This window comes from Oncorhynchus masou, chromosome 19 (genome assembly GCF_036934945.1).
Source record: "Oncorhynchus masou masou isolate Uvic2021 chromosome 19, UVic_Omas_1.1, whole genome shotgun sequence".
NCBI classification, from domain to species: domain Eukaryota; kingdom Metazoa; phylum Chordata; class Actinopteri; order Salmoniformes; family Salmonidae; genus Oncorhynchus; species Oncorhynchus masou.
Window position 1 is genome coordinate 39659770 of NC_088230.1, and position 15582 is coordinate 39675351.

General features: G+C 46.7%; 1 protein-coding gene across 1 annotated transcript in view; it reads right to left on the reverse strand.

Moving 5' to 3' along the window:
• Positions 1 to 5012: 5012 nt before the first annotated feature.
• The window catches only part of emilin1a (elastin microfibril interfacer 1a), a 65443-nt gene continuing 54873 nt past the window's right edge, over positions 5013 to 15582 (reverse strand). Inside the window, 3 exon segments of the mRNA XM_064925780.1 lie at positions 5013 to 7236; positions 7544 to 7678; positions 15487 to 15504. Coding sequence (XP_064781852.1) covers positions 6917 to 7236; positions 7544 to 7678; positions 15487 to 15504 — 473 coding nt within the window. The 3' untranslated portion in view covers positions 5013 to 6916.

The window sequence follows — 15582 nt, forward strand, 5'->3', positions numbered from 1 at the left end:
GACAGGCCACCATCTCTGTAGTGACAGGGCACCATCTCTGTACCGACAAGGTACCATCTCTGTACCGACAGGGCACCATCTCTGTACCGACAAGGTACCATCTCTGTAGTGACAGGGCACCATCTCTGTACCGACAGGCCACCATCTCTGTACCGACAGGGCACCATCTCTGTACCGACAGGGCACCATCTCTGTACCGACAGGCCAACATCTCTGTACCGACAGGGCACCATCTCTGTACCGACAGGGCACCATCTCTGTAGTGACAGGGCACCATCTCTGTACCGACAGGGCACCATCTCTGTACCGACAGGGCACCATCTCTGTAGAGACAGGGCACCATCTCTGTACCGACAGGGCACCATCTCTGTAGTGACAGGGCACCATCTCTGTACCGACAGGGCACCATCTCTGTACCGACAGGGCACCATCTCTCTACCGACAGGGCACCATCTCTGTACCGACAGGGCACCATCTCTGTACCGACAGGGCACCATCTCTGTACCGACAGGGCACCATCTCTGTACCGACAGGGCACCATCTCTGTACCGACAGGGCACCATCTCTGTACCGACAGGGCACCATCTCTGTACCGACAGGGCACCATCTCTGTACCGACAGGGCACCATCTCTGTACCGACAGGGCACCATCTACCGACAGGGCACCATCTCTGTACCGACAGGGCACCATCTCTGTACCGACAGGGCACTATCTCTGTACCGACAGGGCACCATCTCTGTACCGACAGGGCACCATCTCTGTACCGACAGGGCACCATCTCTGTACCGACAGGGCACCATCTCTGTACCGACAGGGCACCATCTCTGTACCGACAGGGCACCATCTCTGTACCGACAGGCCACCATCTCTGTACCGACAGGGCACCATCTCTGTACCGACAGGGCACCATCTCTGTACCGACAGGGCACCATCTCTGTACCGACAGGGCACCATCTCACCGACAGGGCACCATCTCTGTACCGACAGGGCACCATCTCTGTACCGACAGGGCACCATCTCTGTACCGACAGGGCACCATCTCTGTACGTACCAGATGTACATACTTGTTCTCCTATTGCAGTTTGACTTCAGCCCAGGAACAACCAATAGTAAAACTGTCATATAATGTTGGCCAGTAGAGGTCCCCATACACCATAAGTACAGTGACATCCTGTCCTGCAGTGGTGGAAATACTTAGGTAGTACTTTCAAGTATTTTTTTCTTCAGTTTATATTTATATTTTTGACAACTTTTACTTCACTACATTCCTAAAGAAAATAAAGTACTTTTTACTCCTTTACATTTTCCCTGACACCCAAAAGTACTCATTACATTTTGAATGCTTAGCAGGACAGGAAAATTGTCCAATCTTCACACTTATCAAGAGAACATCCCTGGTCATCCCTACTGTCTCTGATCTGGCAGACTCACTAAACGCAAATGCTTCTTTGTAAATTATGTCAAGAGTGTTGAACTATGTCCCTATATCCGTGAATAAAAAATACAAGAAAATCGTGTCGTCTATTTTGCTTAATATAAGGATTTTAATACTTTTTTGTTTTATTTAACCTCGATTTAACTAGGCAAGTCAGTTAAGAACAAATTCTTATTTACAATGACAGCCAAACCCGGACGATGCCCGGCCAATTGTGCATTGCCCTTTTACTTTTGATACTTAAGTACATTTAAAACCACATACTTTTAGAATTTTACTCAAGTAAAATTTTACAGGATGACTATCACTTGAGTTATTTTCTTTTAAGTTAATTTTCATTGAGTAAAAGTAAAGATGAGTACTTTTTCCAACACTGCTGTCCTGCTACACCCTGTCCTGCTACATCATGTCCTGCTACATTCTGTCCTGCTATACCCTGTCCTGCTACAATACCCTGTCCTGCTACATCAACATCCTGTCCTGCTACACCCTGTCCTGCTACACCCTGTCCTGCTACACCCTGTCCTGCTACATCATGTCCTGCTACACCCTGTCCTGCTACACCCTGTCCTGCTACATCATGTCCTGCTACATCCTGTCCTGCTACACCCTGTCCTGCTACACCCTGTCCTGCTATACCCTGTCCTGCTACACCCTGTCCTGCTACACCCTGTCCTGCTACACCCTGTCCTGCTACATCCTGCCTGCTCCACCCTGTCCTGCTACACCCTGTCCTGCTACACCCTGTCCTGCTACATCATGTCCTGCTACACCCTGTCCTGCTACATCCTGTCCTGCTACATCCTGTCCTGCTACACCCTGTCCTGCTACACCCTGTCCTGCTACACCCTGTCCTGCTTGGTCTCAATTTCCCTTGTTGACACTGGATCACTGATATGAGTCATTGTGGCCTGGAATGAAACAGAAACAGTTGACCGCCAATGTGAGTTTTTGACAAGCCCTTTATAGTGATGAATGAGAAAATATACAGAGGTTGGACATTCTCTGAATACTTTGTAAACCACAGATTAGGTTTCTTCGTGAAGGATGCATCCTAAAAAACATCCCGTTATGAAGACAGATTCCATCCTCCTGAACTCGAACACACCAGACGTCCAGAAAACTGGTGTTGTAAAGTGTTGGTCCCATGTTTCATGAGCTGAAATAAAAGATCCCAGAAATATTCCATACGCACACAAAAGTTGATTTCTCTCAAAAGTTTGTGCACAAATTTCTTTACATTCCTGTTGGTGAGCATTTCTCCGTTTGCCAAGACAATCCATCCACCTGACAGGTGTGGCATGTCAAGAAGCTGATTAAACAGCATGATTATTACACAGGTACACCTTGTGCTGGGGACAATAAAAGGCCACTCTAAAATGTGCAGTTTTGTCACACAACACAATGACACAGACTCAAGTTTTGAGGGAGAGTACAATTGGCATGCAGAATGCAGCGTTGTCCACCAGAGCTGTTGCCAGATAATTGAATGTTCATTTCTCTACCATATGCCACCTCCGTTGTTTTATAGAAGTTGGCAGTACGTCCAACCGGCCTCACAACCGCAGAACACGTGTAACCACACCAGCCCAGCACTTCCACATCCGGCTTCTTCACCTGCAGGATCATCTGAGACCAGCCACCCAGACTGCTGATGAAACTGTGGGTTTGCACAACCGAAGAATTTCTGCACAAATTGTCAGAAACCGTCTCAGGGAAGCTCGTCTTCATGCTCTTCGTCCTCACCGGGGTCTTGACCTGACCGGCGTCGTAACCGACTTCAGTGAGCAAATGCTGGCCTTCGATGGCCACTGGAATGCCGGAGAAGTGAGTTCACTTCACGGATGAATCCACGTTTAAATTGTACTGGACAGATGGCAGACTGTGTATGGCCTCGTGTTGGCGAATGGTATGGCCTCGTGTGGGCGAGTGGTATGGCGTCGTGTGGGTGAGTGGTATGGCGTCGTGTGGGTGAGTGGTATGGCCTCGTGTGGGTGAGTGGTATGGCCTCGTGTGGGTGAGTGGTATGGCCACTCACCCACACGACGACTTCAGTGAGCAAATGCTGGCCTTCGATGGCCACTGGAATGCCGGAGAAGTGAGTTCACTTCACGGATGAATCCACGTTTAAATTGTACTGGACAGATGGCAGACTGTGTATGGCCTCGTGTGGGTGAGTGGTATGGCGTCGTGTGGGTGAGTGGTATGGCCTCGTGTGGGTGAGTGGTATGGCCTCGTGTGGGTGAGTGGTATGGCGTCGTGTGGGTGAGTGGTATGGCGTCGTGTGGGTGAGTGGTATGGCCTCGTGTGGGTGAGTGGTATGGCCTCGTGTGGGTGAGTGGTATGGCGTCGTAATGGTGAGTGGTATGGCGTCGTGTGGGTGAGTGGTATGGCGTCGTGTGGGTGAGTGGTATGGCGTCGTGTGGGTGAGTGGTATGGCGTCATGTGGGTGAGTGGTATGGCCTCGTGTGGGTGAGTGGTATGGCCTCGTGTGGATGAGTGGTATGGCGTCGTGTGGGTGAGTGGTATGGCGTCGTGTGGGTGAGTGGTATGGCGTCGTGTGGGTGAGTGGTATGGCCTCGTGTGGGTGAGTGGTATGGCGTCGTGTGGGTGAGTGGTATGGCCTCGTGTGGGTGAGTGGTATGGTCTCGTGTGGGTGAGTGGTATGGCGTCGTGTGGGTGAGTGGTATGGCGTTGTGTGGGTGAGTGGTATGGCGTCGTGTGGGTGAGTGGTATGGCGTCGTGTGGGTGAGTGGTATGTCGTCGTGTGGGTGAGTGGTTTGCTGATGTCAATATTGTGAACAGAGTGCCCCTTGGTGGCAGTGGGGTTATGGTATGGGCAGGCATAAGCTATGGACAACAAACACAATGGCATTTTAATGATGGCAATTTGAATGCATAGAGATACCGTGACGAGATACTGAGGTCCATTGTCGTGCCATTCATCCACCTCATGTTTCCGCATGTTAATTCACAGCCCCATGTCTCAAGGATCTGTACACAATACCTGGAAGCTGAAAATGTCCCAGTTCTTCCATGACCTGCAGACTCACCAGACATGTCACCCATTGAGCATGTTTGGGATGCTCTGGATCGACGAGTACAACAGCGTGTTCCAGTTCCCGCCAATATCCTGCAACTTCGCACAGCCATTGAAGAGGAGTGGGGACAACATACCACAGGACACAAATCAACAGCCTGATCAACTCTATGTGAAGGAGATGTGTCGCTCTGCATGAGGCAAATGGTGGTCAGACCAGATACTGACTGGTCTTCTGATCCACGCCCCTACCTTTTCTTTAAGGTCTCTGTGACCAACAGATGCATGTCTGTATTCCTACTCATGTGAAATCCATAGATTAAGGTCTAATGAATTAATTTAAATTGATTGATATCCTAATATGAACTGTAACTCAGTAAATTCTTAGAGTATGTTGCGGGTTACATTTTTATAATTTGGTTCAGTGTATTTTTTGTATTTTTATTGTTAATGTGAAGGTCAAAGATCACATCTTTGCATTCAACGCTTTATTATTATTATTATTATTATTATTATTAACGAGAGTTAAGACGCCATGTGGAAAAGTGATCTGTATTGGAGTCACATGTGGCAAACAAAACAAAAACACAAACCTAGTTTAAAAAAAAAAAAATAATCTAAAACATACAGTCACAACAAATTACTAATATATGACCAAAAAAATATACATACAAATATTTACAAACTATTGAGGTTGTACATCAACGCATACAACAACAAAAAACACATATTACAAAGTAAATTGCATTTTCCGAATGGGCTGGTTCAAGACTTTGGGAAATGCTGGCAACATATGTCACGATAAAATACAATGTGCATCTGAAAAGGCACCCATTTTATTTATAGTATCCTATTCGAACTATAGTACACTACTCTGGACCAAGTGCACCAAAAATACAAATAATAATAAAATAAATAATAATATATATATATTATTATTATTTAATTTTTTTTGTGCACTTGGTCCAAAGCAGTGTACTATAGTTAGAATAGGATACCATTGGGGACAGAGGCGTAAATGTAATATCTGATGATAATGTTCCTCGATAGTGTCAACATATGAACATTCCACTAGAGGGTCTTCCTGTACTGTATCGGACTGAATTCAAATACTTTGAGAAAGGAAAGGCATGTTAATTGGCCTAGTGAGGAAGGACACAGAAAACATGGGTTTCGTCCCAAATGGCACCCTATTCCCTACTTTAGTACACTACTTTTGGCCAGGCACATGGTTTCTTGGCTGAGGTTTAAATTCATGGAGGGATAGAGGGATGTGTACCCTCCTCATCAGTGTTATCTGTGGCTCTGAATATGGTTGCCAGAGAAACAGAGAGGACACACATTTTACAGTTGAACCCTCGACCTTCACCAAGTTTATATGACCCTTATGGCTACATTAGAGATTCTGAGAAGAAATCTTTCTCTTGAGTCCTTGGATATATTAATGGAATGTTCCTCAAATGTTCTTTTTCTGTTTGAGTTCTAGAACAAATTCATGGAATTTTCCTCAAATGTTCTTTTTCTGTTTGAGTTCTAGAACAAATTAATGGAATTTTCCTCAAAATTTTATTTTTTTATTTTGAGTTCTAGAACAAAAGTCAGAATGAGCACCAGCGTAACTTTGTTTGATGCTGGTCTGCTCCCCACACCCTGAAATTGCTTTGTTACTAGAGGAAAATGTGCTTATTGTTGCATTTCTCTTCAATCTGTTTGCACCCGTGAAATAGACAGTGTGAGTAATTTAGACTGAGTATACATTAATAGTTCTTAACCACTTTGACATAGAATGTGTGCATTAAACAGATTGTCGAACATAAACCCATCCCAGTCATATTTGTGGGCGTATCAGTCTACATGGAACAAAAATACAATGCATTATTTTGTGATCCTTTCAAAAAATATACTATAGTTTGCTTTGACGTTAAAGAATATGTGTGAGACCTCAAGGCCAGCTTATGACAATAAGTGGAAACATTAAAGTTGATAGTGTTGAACAAACTATTAAAATATTATAACATATAAAACTCTGCAGTGGCTTCTCTTTCGAAAAAGGAAATGAATGTCAAAGAAATGGATGTATAATCCCACTGGGAGGACAGCGGTTGTTTCCACGGCGTTCCAATGTAATCACATGGAACCAATGTGGAATAGACTTTGAATGGACATCTGTGCCCAGTTAGATTCCTGTTTACTACAAGCTGTGAAACACAAAAACAAATCATCAAATGGATGGACAAAAGTACATTTTTCTTTCTTCTATATCATTCATGAAGGTATTTCTCTTGCTGATTTGATTCATTCATGAAGGTATTTCTCTTGCTGGTTTGATTCAATTGTTAATCTCAAGACACTGTTGTTTGTCTCTGTAAGCACCAATTAGACTCATCCCTCTCCTTCAGATCAGCCAATCAGAAGGCCTCACACTGACAGTCTAGCCCAATCAGACGGTCTCATACAGCAGCATCCCGCTGAAGATGGTGAGGGGTTCTGAGGAGTGGGCCAGTTTCCCGGTGACCAGGTCGATGCAGACGGTATCTCCCACCTCCATAGGGAGGATGATGTTGAAGACAGCCAGGGCTCCGGGCGTGTGTCTGGCCTCCGCCATGGGTTTCTCCAGTCCCTCTGGTTGGTAGCCTGCAGAGTCCCCGCGCGCCACTCCGTAGTTGGACTTAGATAGGACAGCCTCAAGCTTCACATTCTTATGGCCTGTCAGGGTAGCGCTGAAGGAGTATCTACCACTCACTGGGGCTGTGAAGTAACCTGGCGAGACAGAGACATGGTTCTGGGTTATAACACCAGTAATATTAACTTTCATTTCGATGGGCAACGGAGTTGTCAAATAATAACAACGTAGTAAATAAAAGGGATCGTTGGCGTCTCATGATGAGTTTTGCAGTCAAACAAGCACAGCATATATTTGAATAAACATGCAATAAGTACACAAGCCTTTACTCAAATTGAAAAAAAATGACTCCGGTCTAAGATTTAAGAACTAAGATGGTAAGGTCTTGACAGAGATAATATACATGTACAACTCCACTCCTGTTAATGATGCCCAAACACACACCTGTGCCTGGGTTATAGACATCCTTCTCGTTGACAAAGATCTTGTTGAAGACTATGGTTCCAGCCCTGGCCTGAGGGCGGGTCAGAGCTGCTGAGAAGGACAGACGAGGAACGTGGGAGTCTGATCCTGCTGGACCTGGTATCGGGGGAGAGAGGTGTGTTTACTGGTATCAGGGGAGAGAGGTGTGTTTACTGGTATCGGGGGAGAGAGGTGTGTTTACTGGTATCAGGGGAGAGAGGTGTGTTTACTGGTATCAGAGGAGAGAGGTGTGTTTACTGGTATCAGAGGAGAGAGGTGTGTTTACTGGTATCAGAGGAGAGAGGTGTGTTTACTGGTATCAGAGGAGAGAGGTGTGTTTATTGGTATCAGGGGAGAGAGGTGTGTTTACTGGTATCAGGGGAGAGAGGTGTGTTTACTGGTATCAGGGGAGAGAGGTGTGTTTACTGGTATCAGGGGAGAGAGGTGTGTTTACTGGTATCAGGGGAGAGAGGTGTGTTTACTGGTATCAGGGGAGAGAGGTGTGTTTACTGGTATCAGAGGAGAGAGGTGTGTTTACTGGTATCAGGGGAGAGAGGTGTGTTTAGTGGTATCAGGGGAGAGAGGTGTGTTTACTGGTATCAGGGGATAGGTGTGTTTACTGGTATCGGGGGAGAGAGGTGTGTTTGCTGGTATCAGAGGAGAGAGAGGTGTGTTTACTGGTATCAGGGGAGAGAGAGGTGTGTTTACTGGTATCAGAGGAGAGAGAGGTGTGTTTACTGGTATCAGGGGAGAGAGGTGTGTTTACTGGTATCAGGGGAGAGAGGTGTGTTTACTGGTATCAGGGGAGAGAGGTGTGTTTACTGGTATCGGGGGAGAGAGGTGTGTTTACTGGTATCGGGGGAGAGAGGTGTGTTTACTGGTATCAGGGGAGAGAGGTGTGTTTACTGGTATCGGGGGAGAGAGGTGTGTTTACTGGTATCGGGGGAGAGAGGTGTGTTTACTGGTATCGGGGGAGAGAGGTGTGTTTACTGGTATCAGAGGAGAGAGGTGTGTTTACTGGTATCAGGGGAGAGAGGTGTGTTTACTGGTATCGGGGGAGAGAGGTGTGTTTACTGGTATCGGGGGAGAGAGGTGTGTTTACTGGTATCGGGGGAGAGAGGTGTGTTTACTGGTATCAGGGGAGAGAGGTGTGTTTACTGGTATCAGGGGAGAGAGGTGTGTTTACTGGTATCAGAGGAGAGAGGTGTGTTTACTGGTATCAGAGGAGAGAGGTGTGTTTACTGGTATCAGGGGAGAGAGGTGTGTTTACTGGTATCAGGGGAGAGAGGTGTGTTTACTGGTATCAGGGGAGAGAGGTGTGTTTACTGGTATCAGGGGAGAGAGGTGTGTTTACTGGTATCAGAGGAGAGAGGTGTGTTTACTGGTATCAGAGGAGAGAGAGGTGTGTTTACTGGTATCGGGAGAGAGAGGTGTGTTTACTGGTATCAGAGGAGAGAGGTGTGTTTACTGGTATCAGGGGAGAGAGGTGTGTTTACTGGTATCAGGGGAGAGAGGTGTGTTTACTGGTATCGGGGGAGAGAGGTGTGTTTACTGGTATCGGGGGAGAGAGATGTGTTTACTGGTATCGGGGGAGAGGTGTGTTTACTGGTATCAGGGGAGAGAGAGGTGTGTTTACTGGTATCAGGGGAGAGAGGTGTGTTTGCTGGTATCAGGGGAGAGAGGTGTGTTTACTGGTATCGGGGAGAGAGGTGTGTTTGCTGGTATCGGGGGAGAGAGGTGTGTTTGCTGGTATCGGGGGAGAGAGGTGTGTTTACTGGTATCGGGGGAGAGAGGTGTGTTTGCTGGTATCGGGGGAGAGAGGTGTGTTTGCTGGTATCGGGGGAGAGAGGTGTGTTTACTGGTATCAGGGGAGAGAGGTGTGTTTACTGGTATCAGGGGAGAGAGGTGTGTTTGCTGGTATCGGGGGAGAGAGGTGTGTTTGCTGGTATCGGGGGAGAGAGGTGTGTTTACTGGTATCAGGGGAGAGAGGTGTGTTTACTGGTATCGGGGGAGAGAGGTGTGTTTACTGGTATCAGGGAGAGAGGTGTGTTTACTGGTATCAGGGGAGAGAGGTGTGTTTACTGGTATCAGGGGAGAGAGGTGTGTTTACTGGTATCAGGGAGAGAGGTGTGTTTACTGGTATCGGGGGAGAGAGGTGTGTTTACTGGTATCGGGGGAGAGAGGTGTGTTTACTGGTATCAGGGGGAGAGAGGTGTGTGGTATTACTGGTATCAGGGGAGAGAGGTGTGTTTACTGGTATCGGGGGAGAGAGGTGTGTTTACTGGTATCGGGGGAGAGAGGTGTGTTTACTGGTATCGGGGGAGAGGTGTGTTTACTGGTATCAGGGGAGAGAGGTGTGTTTACTGGTATCAGGGGAGAGAGGTGTGTTTACTGGTATCAGAGGAGAGAGGTGTGTTTACTGGTATCAGGGGAGAGAGGTGTGTTTACTGGTATCAGTATCAGGGGAGAGAGGTGTGTTTACTGGTATCAGGGGAGAGAGGTGTGTTTACTGGTATCAGAGGAGAGAGGTGTGTTTACTGGTATCAGGGGAGAGAGGTGTGTTTACTGGTATCAGGGGAGAGAGGTGTGTTTACTGGTATCAGGGGAGAGAGGTGTGTTTATCTGGTATGTTTACTGGGGAGAGAGGTGTGTTTACTGGTATCAGGGGAGAGAGGTGTGTTTACTGGTATCAGGGGGAGAGAGGTGTGTTTACTGGTATCAGAGGAGAGAGGTGTGTTTACTGGTATCGGGGGAGAGAGGTGTGTTTACTGGTATCAGGGAGAGAGGTGTGTTTACTGGTATCAGGGGAGAGAGGTGTGTTTACTGGTATCAGGGGAGAGAGGTGTGTTTACTGGTATCAGGGGAGAGAGGTGTGTTTACTGGTATCAGGGAGAGAGGTGTGTTTACTGGTATCAGAGGAGAGAGGTGTGTTTACTGGTATCAGGGGAGAGAGGTGTGTTTACTGGTATCAGGGAGAGAGGTGTGTTTACTGGTATCGGGGGAGAGAGGTGTGTTTACTGGTATCAGGGGAGAGAGGTGTGTTTACTGGTATCAGGGGAGAGAGGTGTGTTTACTGGTATCAGGGGAGAGAGGTGTGTTTACTGGTATCAGAGGGGGAGAGGTGTGTTTACTGGTATCAGGGGAGAGAGGTGTGTTTACTGGTATCAGGGGAGAGAGGTGTGTTTACTGGTATCAGGGGAGAGAGGTGTGTTTACTGGTATCAGGGGAGAGAGGTGTGTTTACTGGTATCAGGGGAGAGAGGTGTGTTTACTGGTATCGGGGGAGAGAGGTGTGTTTACTGGTATCAGGGGAGAGAGGTGTGTTTACTGGTATCAGGGGAGAGAGGTGTGTTTACTGGTATCAGGGGAGAGAGGTGTGTTTACTGGTATCAGGGGAGAGAGGTGTGTTTACTGGTATCAGGGGAGAGAGGTGTGTTTACTGGTATCAGGGGAGAGAGGTGTGTTTACTGGTATCGGGGGAGAGAGGTGTGTTTACTGGTATCAGGGGAGAGAGGTGTGTTTACTGGTATCAGGGGAGAGAGGTGTGTTTACTGGTATCAGGGGAGAGAGGTGTGTTTACTGGTATCAGGGGAGAGAGGTGTGTTTACTGGTATCAGGGGAGAGAGGTGTGTTTACTGGTATCAGGGGAGAGAGGTGTGTTTACTGGTATCAGGGGAGAGAGAGGTGTGTTTACTGGTATCAGGGGAGAGAGGTGTGTTTACTGGTATCAGGGGAGAGAGGTGTGTTTACTGGTATCAGGGGAGAGAGGTGTGTTTACTGGTATCAGGGGAGAGAGGTGTGTTTACTGGTATCAGAGGAGAGAGGTGTGTTTACTGGTATCAGGGGAGAGAGGTGTGTTTACTGGTATCAGGGAGAGAGGTGTGTTTACTGGTATCAGAGGAGAGAGGTGTGTTTACTGGTATCAGAGGAGAGAGGTGTGTTTACTGGTATCAGGGGAGAGAGGTGTGTTTACTGGTATCAGGGGAGAGAGGTGTGTTTACTGGTATCAGAGGAGAGAGGTGTGTTTACTGGTATCAGAGGAGAGAGGTGTGTTTACTGGTATCAGGGGAGAGAGGTGTGTTTACTGGTATCAGGGGAGAGGTGTGTTTACTGGTATCAGAGGAGAGAGGTGTGTTTACTGGTATCAGGGGAGAGAGGTGTGTTTACTGGTATCAGGGGAGAGAGGTGTGTTTACTGGTATCAGGGGAGAGAGGTGTGTTTACTGGTATCAGGGGAGAGAGGTGTGTTTACTGGTATCAGGGGAGAGAGGTGTGTTTACTGGTATCAGAGGAGAGAGGTGTGTTTACTGGTATCAGAGGAGAGAGGTGTGTTTACTGGTATCAGAGGAGAGAGGTGGGGAGAGAGGTGTGTTTACTGGTATCAGGGGAGAGAGGTGTGTTTACTGGTATCAGGGGAGAGAGGTGTGTTTACTGGTATCAGGGGAGAGAGGTGTGTTTACTGGTATCAGGGGAGAGAGGTGTGTTTACTGGTATCAGGGGAGAGAGGTGTGTTTACTGGTATCAGGGGAGAGAGGTGTGTTTACTGGTATCAGGGGAGAGAGGTGTGTTTACTGGTATCAGGGTTTACTGGAGAGAGGTGTGTTTACTGGTATCAGGGAGAGAGGTGTGTTTACTGGTATCAGGGGAGAGAGGTGTGTTTACTGGTATCGGGGGAGAGAGGTGTGTTTACTGGTATCAGGGGAGAGAGGTGTGTTTACTGGTATCAGGGGAGAGAGGTGTGTTTACTGGTATCAGGGGAGAGAGGTGTGTTTACTGGTATCAGAGGAGAGAGATGTGTTTACTGGTATCAGGGGAGAGAGTGGTGCTTACTGGTATCAGGGGAGAGAGGTGTGTTTACTGGTATCACTGGAGGAGAGAGGTGTGTTTACTGGTATCAGGGGAGAGAGGTGTGTTTACTGGTATCAGGGGAGAGAGGTGTGTTTACTGGTATCAGAGGAGAGAGGTGTGTTTACTGGTATCGGGGGAGAGAGGTGTGTTTACTGGTATCAGGGGAGAGAGGTGTGTTTACTGGTATCAGGGGAGAGAGGTGTGTTTACTGGTATCAGGGGAGAGAGGTGTGTTTACTGGTATCAGAGGTGGAGAGAGGTGTGTTTACTGGTATCAGGGGAGAGAGGTGTGTTTACTGGTATCATGGGAGAGAGGTGTGTTTACTGGTATCAGGGGGAGAGAGGTGTGTTTACTGGTATCAGAGGAGAGAGGTGTGTTTACTGGTATCAGGGGAGAGAGGTGTGTTTACTGGTATCAGGGGAGAGAGGTGTGTTTACTGGTATCAGGGGAGAGAGGTGTGTTTACTGGTATCAGAGGAGAGAGGTGTGTTTACTGGTATCAGGGGAGAGAGGTGTGTTTACTGGTATCGGGGGAGAGAGGTGTGTTTACTGGTATCGGGGAGAGAGGTGTGTTTACTGGTATCAGAGGAGAGAGGTGTGTTTACTGGTATCAGGGGAGAGAGGTGTGTTTACTGGTATCAGGGAGAGAGGTGTGTTTACTGGTATCAGGGGAGAGAGGTGTGTTTACTGGTATCAGAGGAGAGAGGTGTGTTTACTGGTATCAGGGGAGAGAGGTGTGTTTACTGGTATCAGGGGAGAGAGGTGTGTTTACTGGTATCAGGGGGAGAGAGGTGTGTTTACTGGTATCAGAGGAGAGAGGTGTGTTTACTGGTATCAGGGAGAGAGGTGTGTTTACTGGTATCAGGGGAGAGAGGTGTGTTTACTGGTATCAGACTGGAGAGAGGTGTGTTTACTGGTATCAGGGGAGAGAGGTGTGTTTACTGGTATCAGGGAGAGAGGTGTGTTTACTGGTATCAGGGAGAGAGGTGTGTTTACTGGTATCAGGTGGGGAGAGAGAGGTGTGTTTACTGGTATCAGGGGAGAGAGGTGTGTTTACTGGTATCAGGGAGAGAGGTGTGTTTACTGGTATCAGGGGAGAGAGGTGTGTTTACTGGTATCAGGGGAGAGAGGTGTGTTTACTGGTATCAGAGGAGAGAGGTGTGTTTACTGGTATCAGAGGAGAGAGGTGTGTTTACTGGTATCAGGGGAGAGAGGTGTGTTTACTGGTATCAGAGGAGAGAGGTGTGTTTACTGGTATCAGGGGAGAGAGATGTGTTTACTGGTATCAGGGGAGAGAGGTGTGTTTACTGGTATCAGAGGAGAGAGGTGTGTTTACTGGTATCAGGGGAGAGAGGTGTGTTTACTGGTATCAGGGGAGAGAGGTGTGTTTACTGGTATCAGAGGAGAGAGGTGTGTTTACTGGTATCAGGGGAGAGAGATGTGTTTAGTGGTATCAGGGGAGAGAGGTGTGTTTACTGGTATCAGGGGATAGGTGTGTTTACTGGTATCGGGGGAGAGAGGTGTGTTTACTGGTATCAGAGGAGAGAGGTGTGTTTACTGGTATCAGGGGAGAGAGGTGTGTTTACTGGTATCAGAGGAGAGAGGTGTGTTTACTGGTATCAGGGGAGAGAGGTGTGTTTACTGGTATCAGGGGAGAGAGGTGTGTTTACTGGTATCAGGGAGAGAGGTGTGTTTACTGGTATCAGGGGAGAGAGGTGTGTTTACTGGTATCAGAGGAGAGAGGTGTGTTTACTGGTATCAGGGGAGAGAGGTGTGTTTACTGGTATCAGAGGAGAGAGGTGTGTTTACTGGTATCATGGGAGAGAGATGTGTTTACTGTTATCAGGGGAGAGAGAGATGTGTTTACTGGTATCAGGGGAGAGAGAGATGTGTTTACTGGTATCAGGGGAGAGAGGTGTGTTTACTGGTATCAGGGGAGAGAGATGTGTTTACTGTTATCAGGGGAGAGAGAGATGTGTTTACTGGTATCAGAGGAGAGAGGTGTGTTTACTGGTATCAGAGGAGAGAGGTGTGTTTACTGGTATCGGGGGAGAGAGGTGTGTTTACTGGTATCAGAGGAGAGAGGTGTGTTTACTGGTATCAGGGAGAGAGGTGTGTTTACTGGTATCAGAGGAGAGAGGTGTGTTTACTGGTATCAGGGGAGAGAGGTGTGTTTACTGGTATCAGGGGAGAGAGGTGTGTTTACTGGTATCAGGGGAGAGAGGTGTGTTTACTGGTATCAGGGGAGAGAGGTGTGTTTACTGGTATCAGAGGAGAGAGGTGTGTTTACTGGTATCAGGGGAGAAAGGTGTGTTTACATACAGTACAGTGCATACAGTACATACAGTACATACAGCACAGTACATACAGTACATACAGTACATACAGTACAGTATAGTACATACAGTATAGTATAGTACATACAGTACAGTATAGTATAGTACATACAGTACATACAGTATAGTATAGTACATACAGTACAGTATAGTATAGTACATACAGTACAGTACAGTATAGTACATACAGTATAGTATAGTACATACAGTACATACAGTATAGTATAGTACATACAGTACAGTATAGTACATACAGTATAGTATAGTACATACAGTACAGTATAGTATAGTACATACAGTACAGTATAGTACATACAGCATAGTATAGTACATACAGTACATACAGTACAGTATAGTACATACAGTATAGTACATGCAGTATAGTACATACAGTACAGAACATACAGTACAGAACATACAGTATAGTATATACAGCACAGTACATACAGTATAGTACATACAGTATAGTACATACAGTATAGTACATACAGTATAGTACATGCAGTATAGTACATACAGTACAGCACATACAGTATAGTACATACAGTATAGTACATACAGTATAGTACATACAGTACAGCACACAGTATTGTACATACAGTATAGTACAGAGTATAAACATGAAACACTAACAAACAAATGGTGTAATTCAGTATTGGTGTGGGATTCAACTGAGGGCAGATGAGAGTCTATTCACTCAGATCAATGTTAACATTATTAATGAATAGATACATGATAACATACCTTCTTCACCTCTCAGACCTGGGATGAAAGATGAAAAGAAAAATATTAAATAACACAGCACTGATTTTGGGCTCTATTCAATCCGCATGGCAGAAG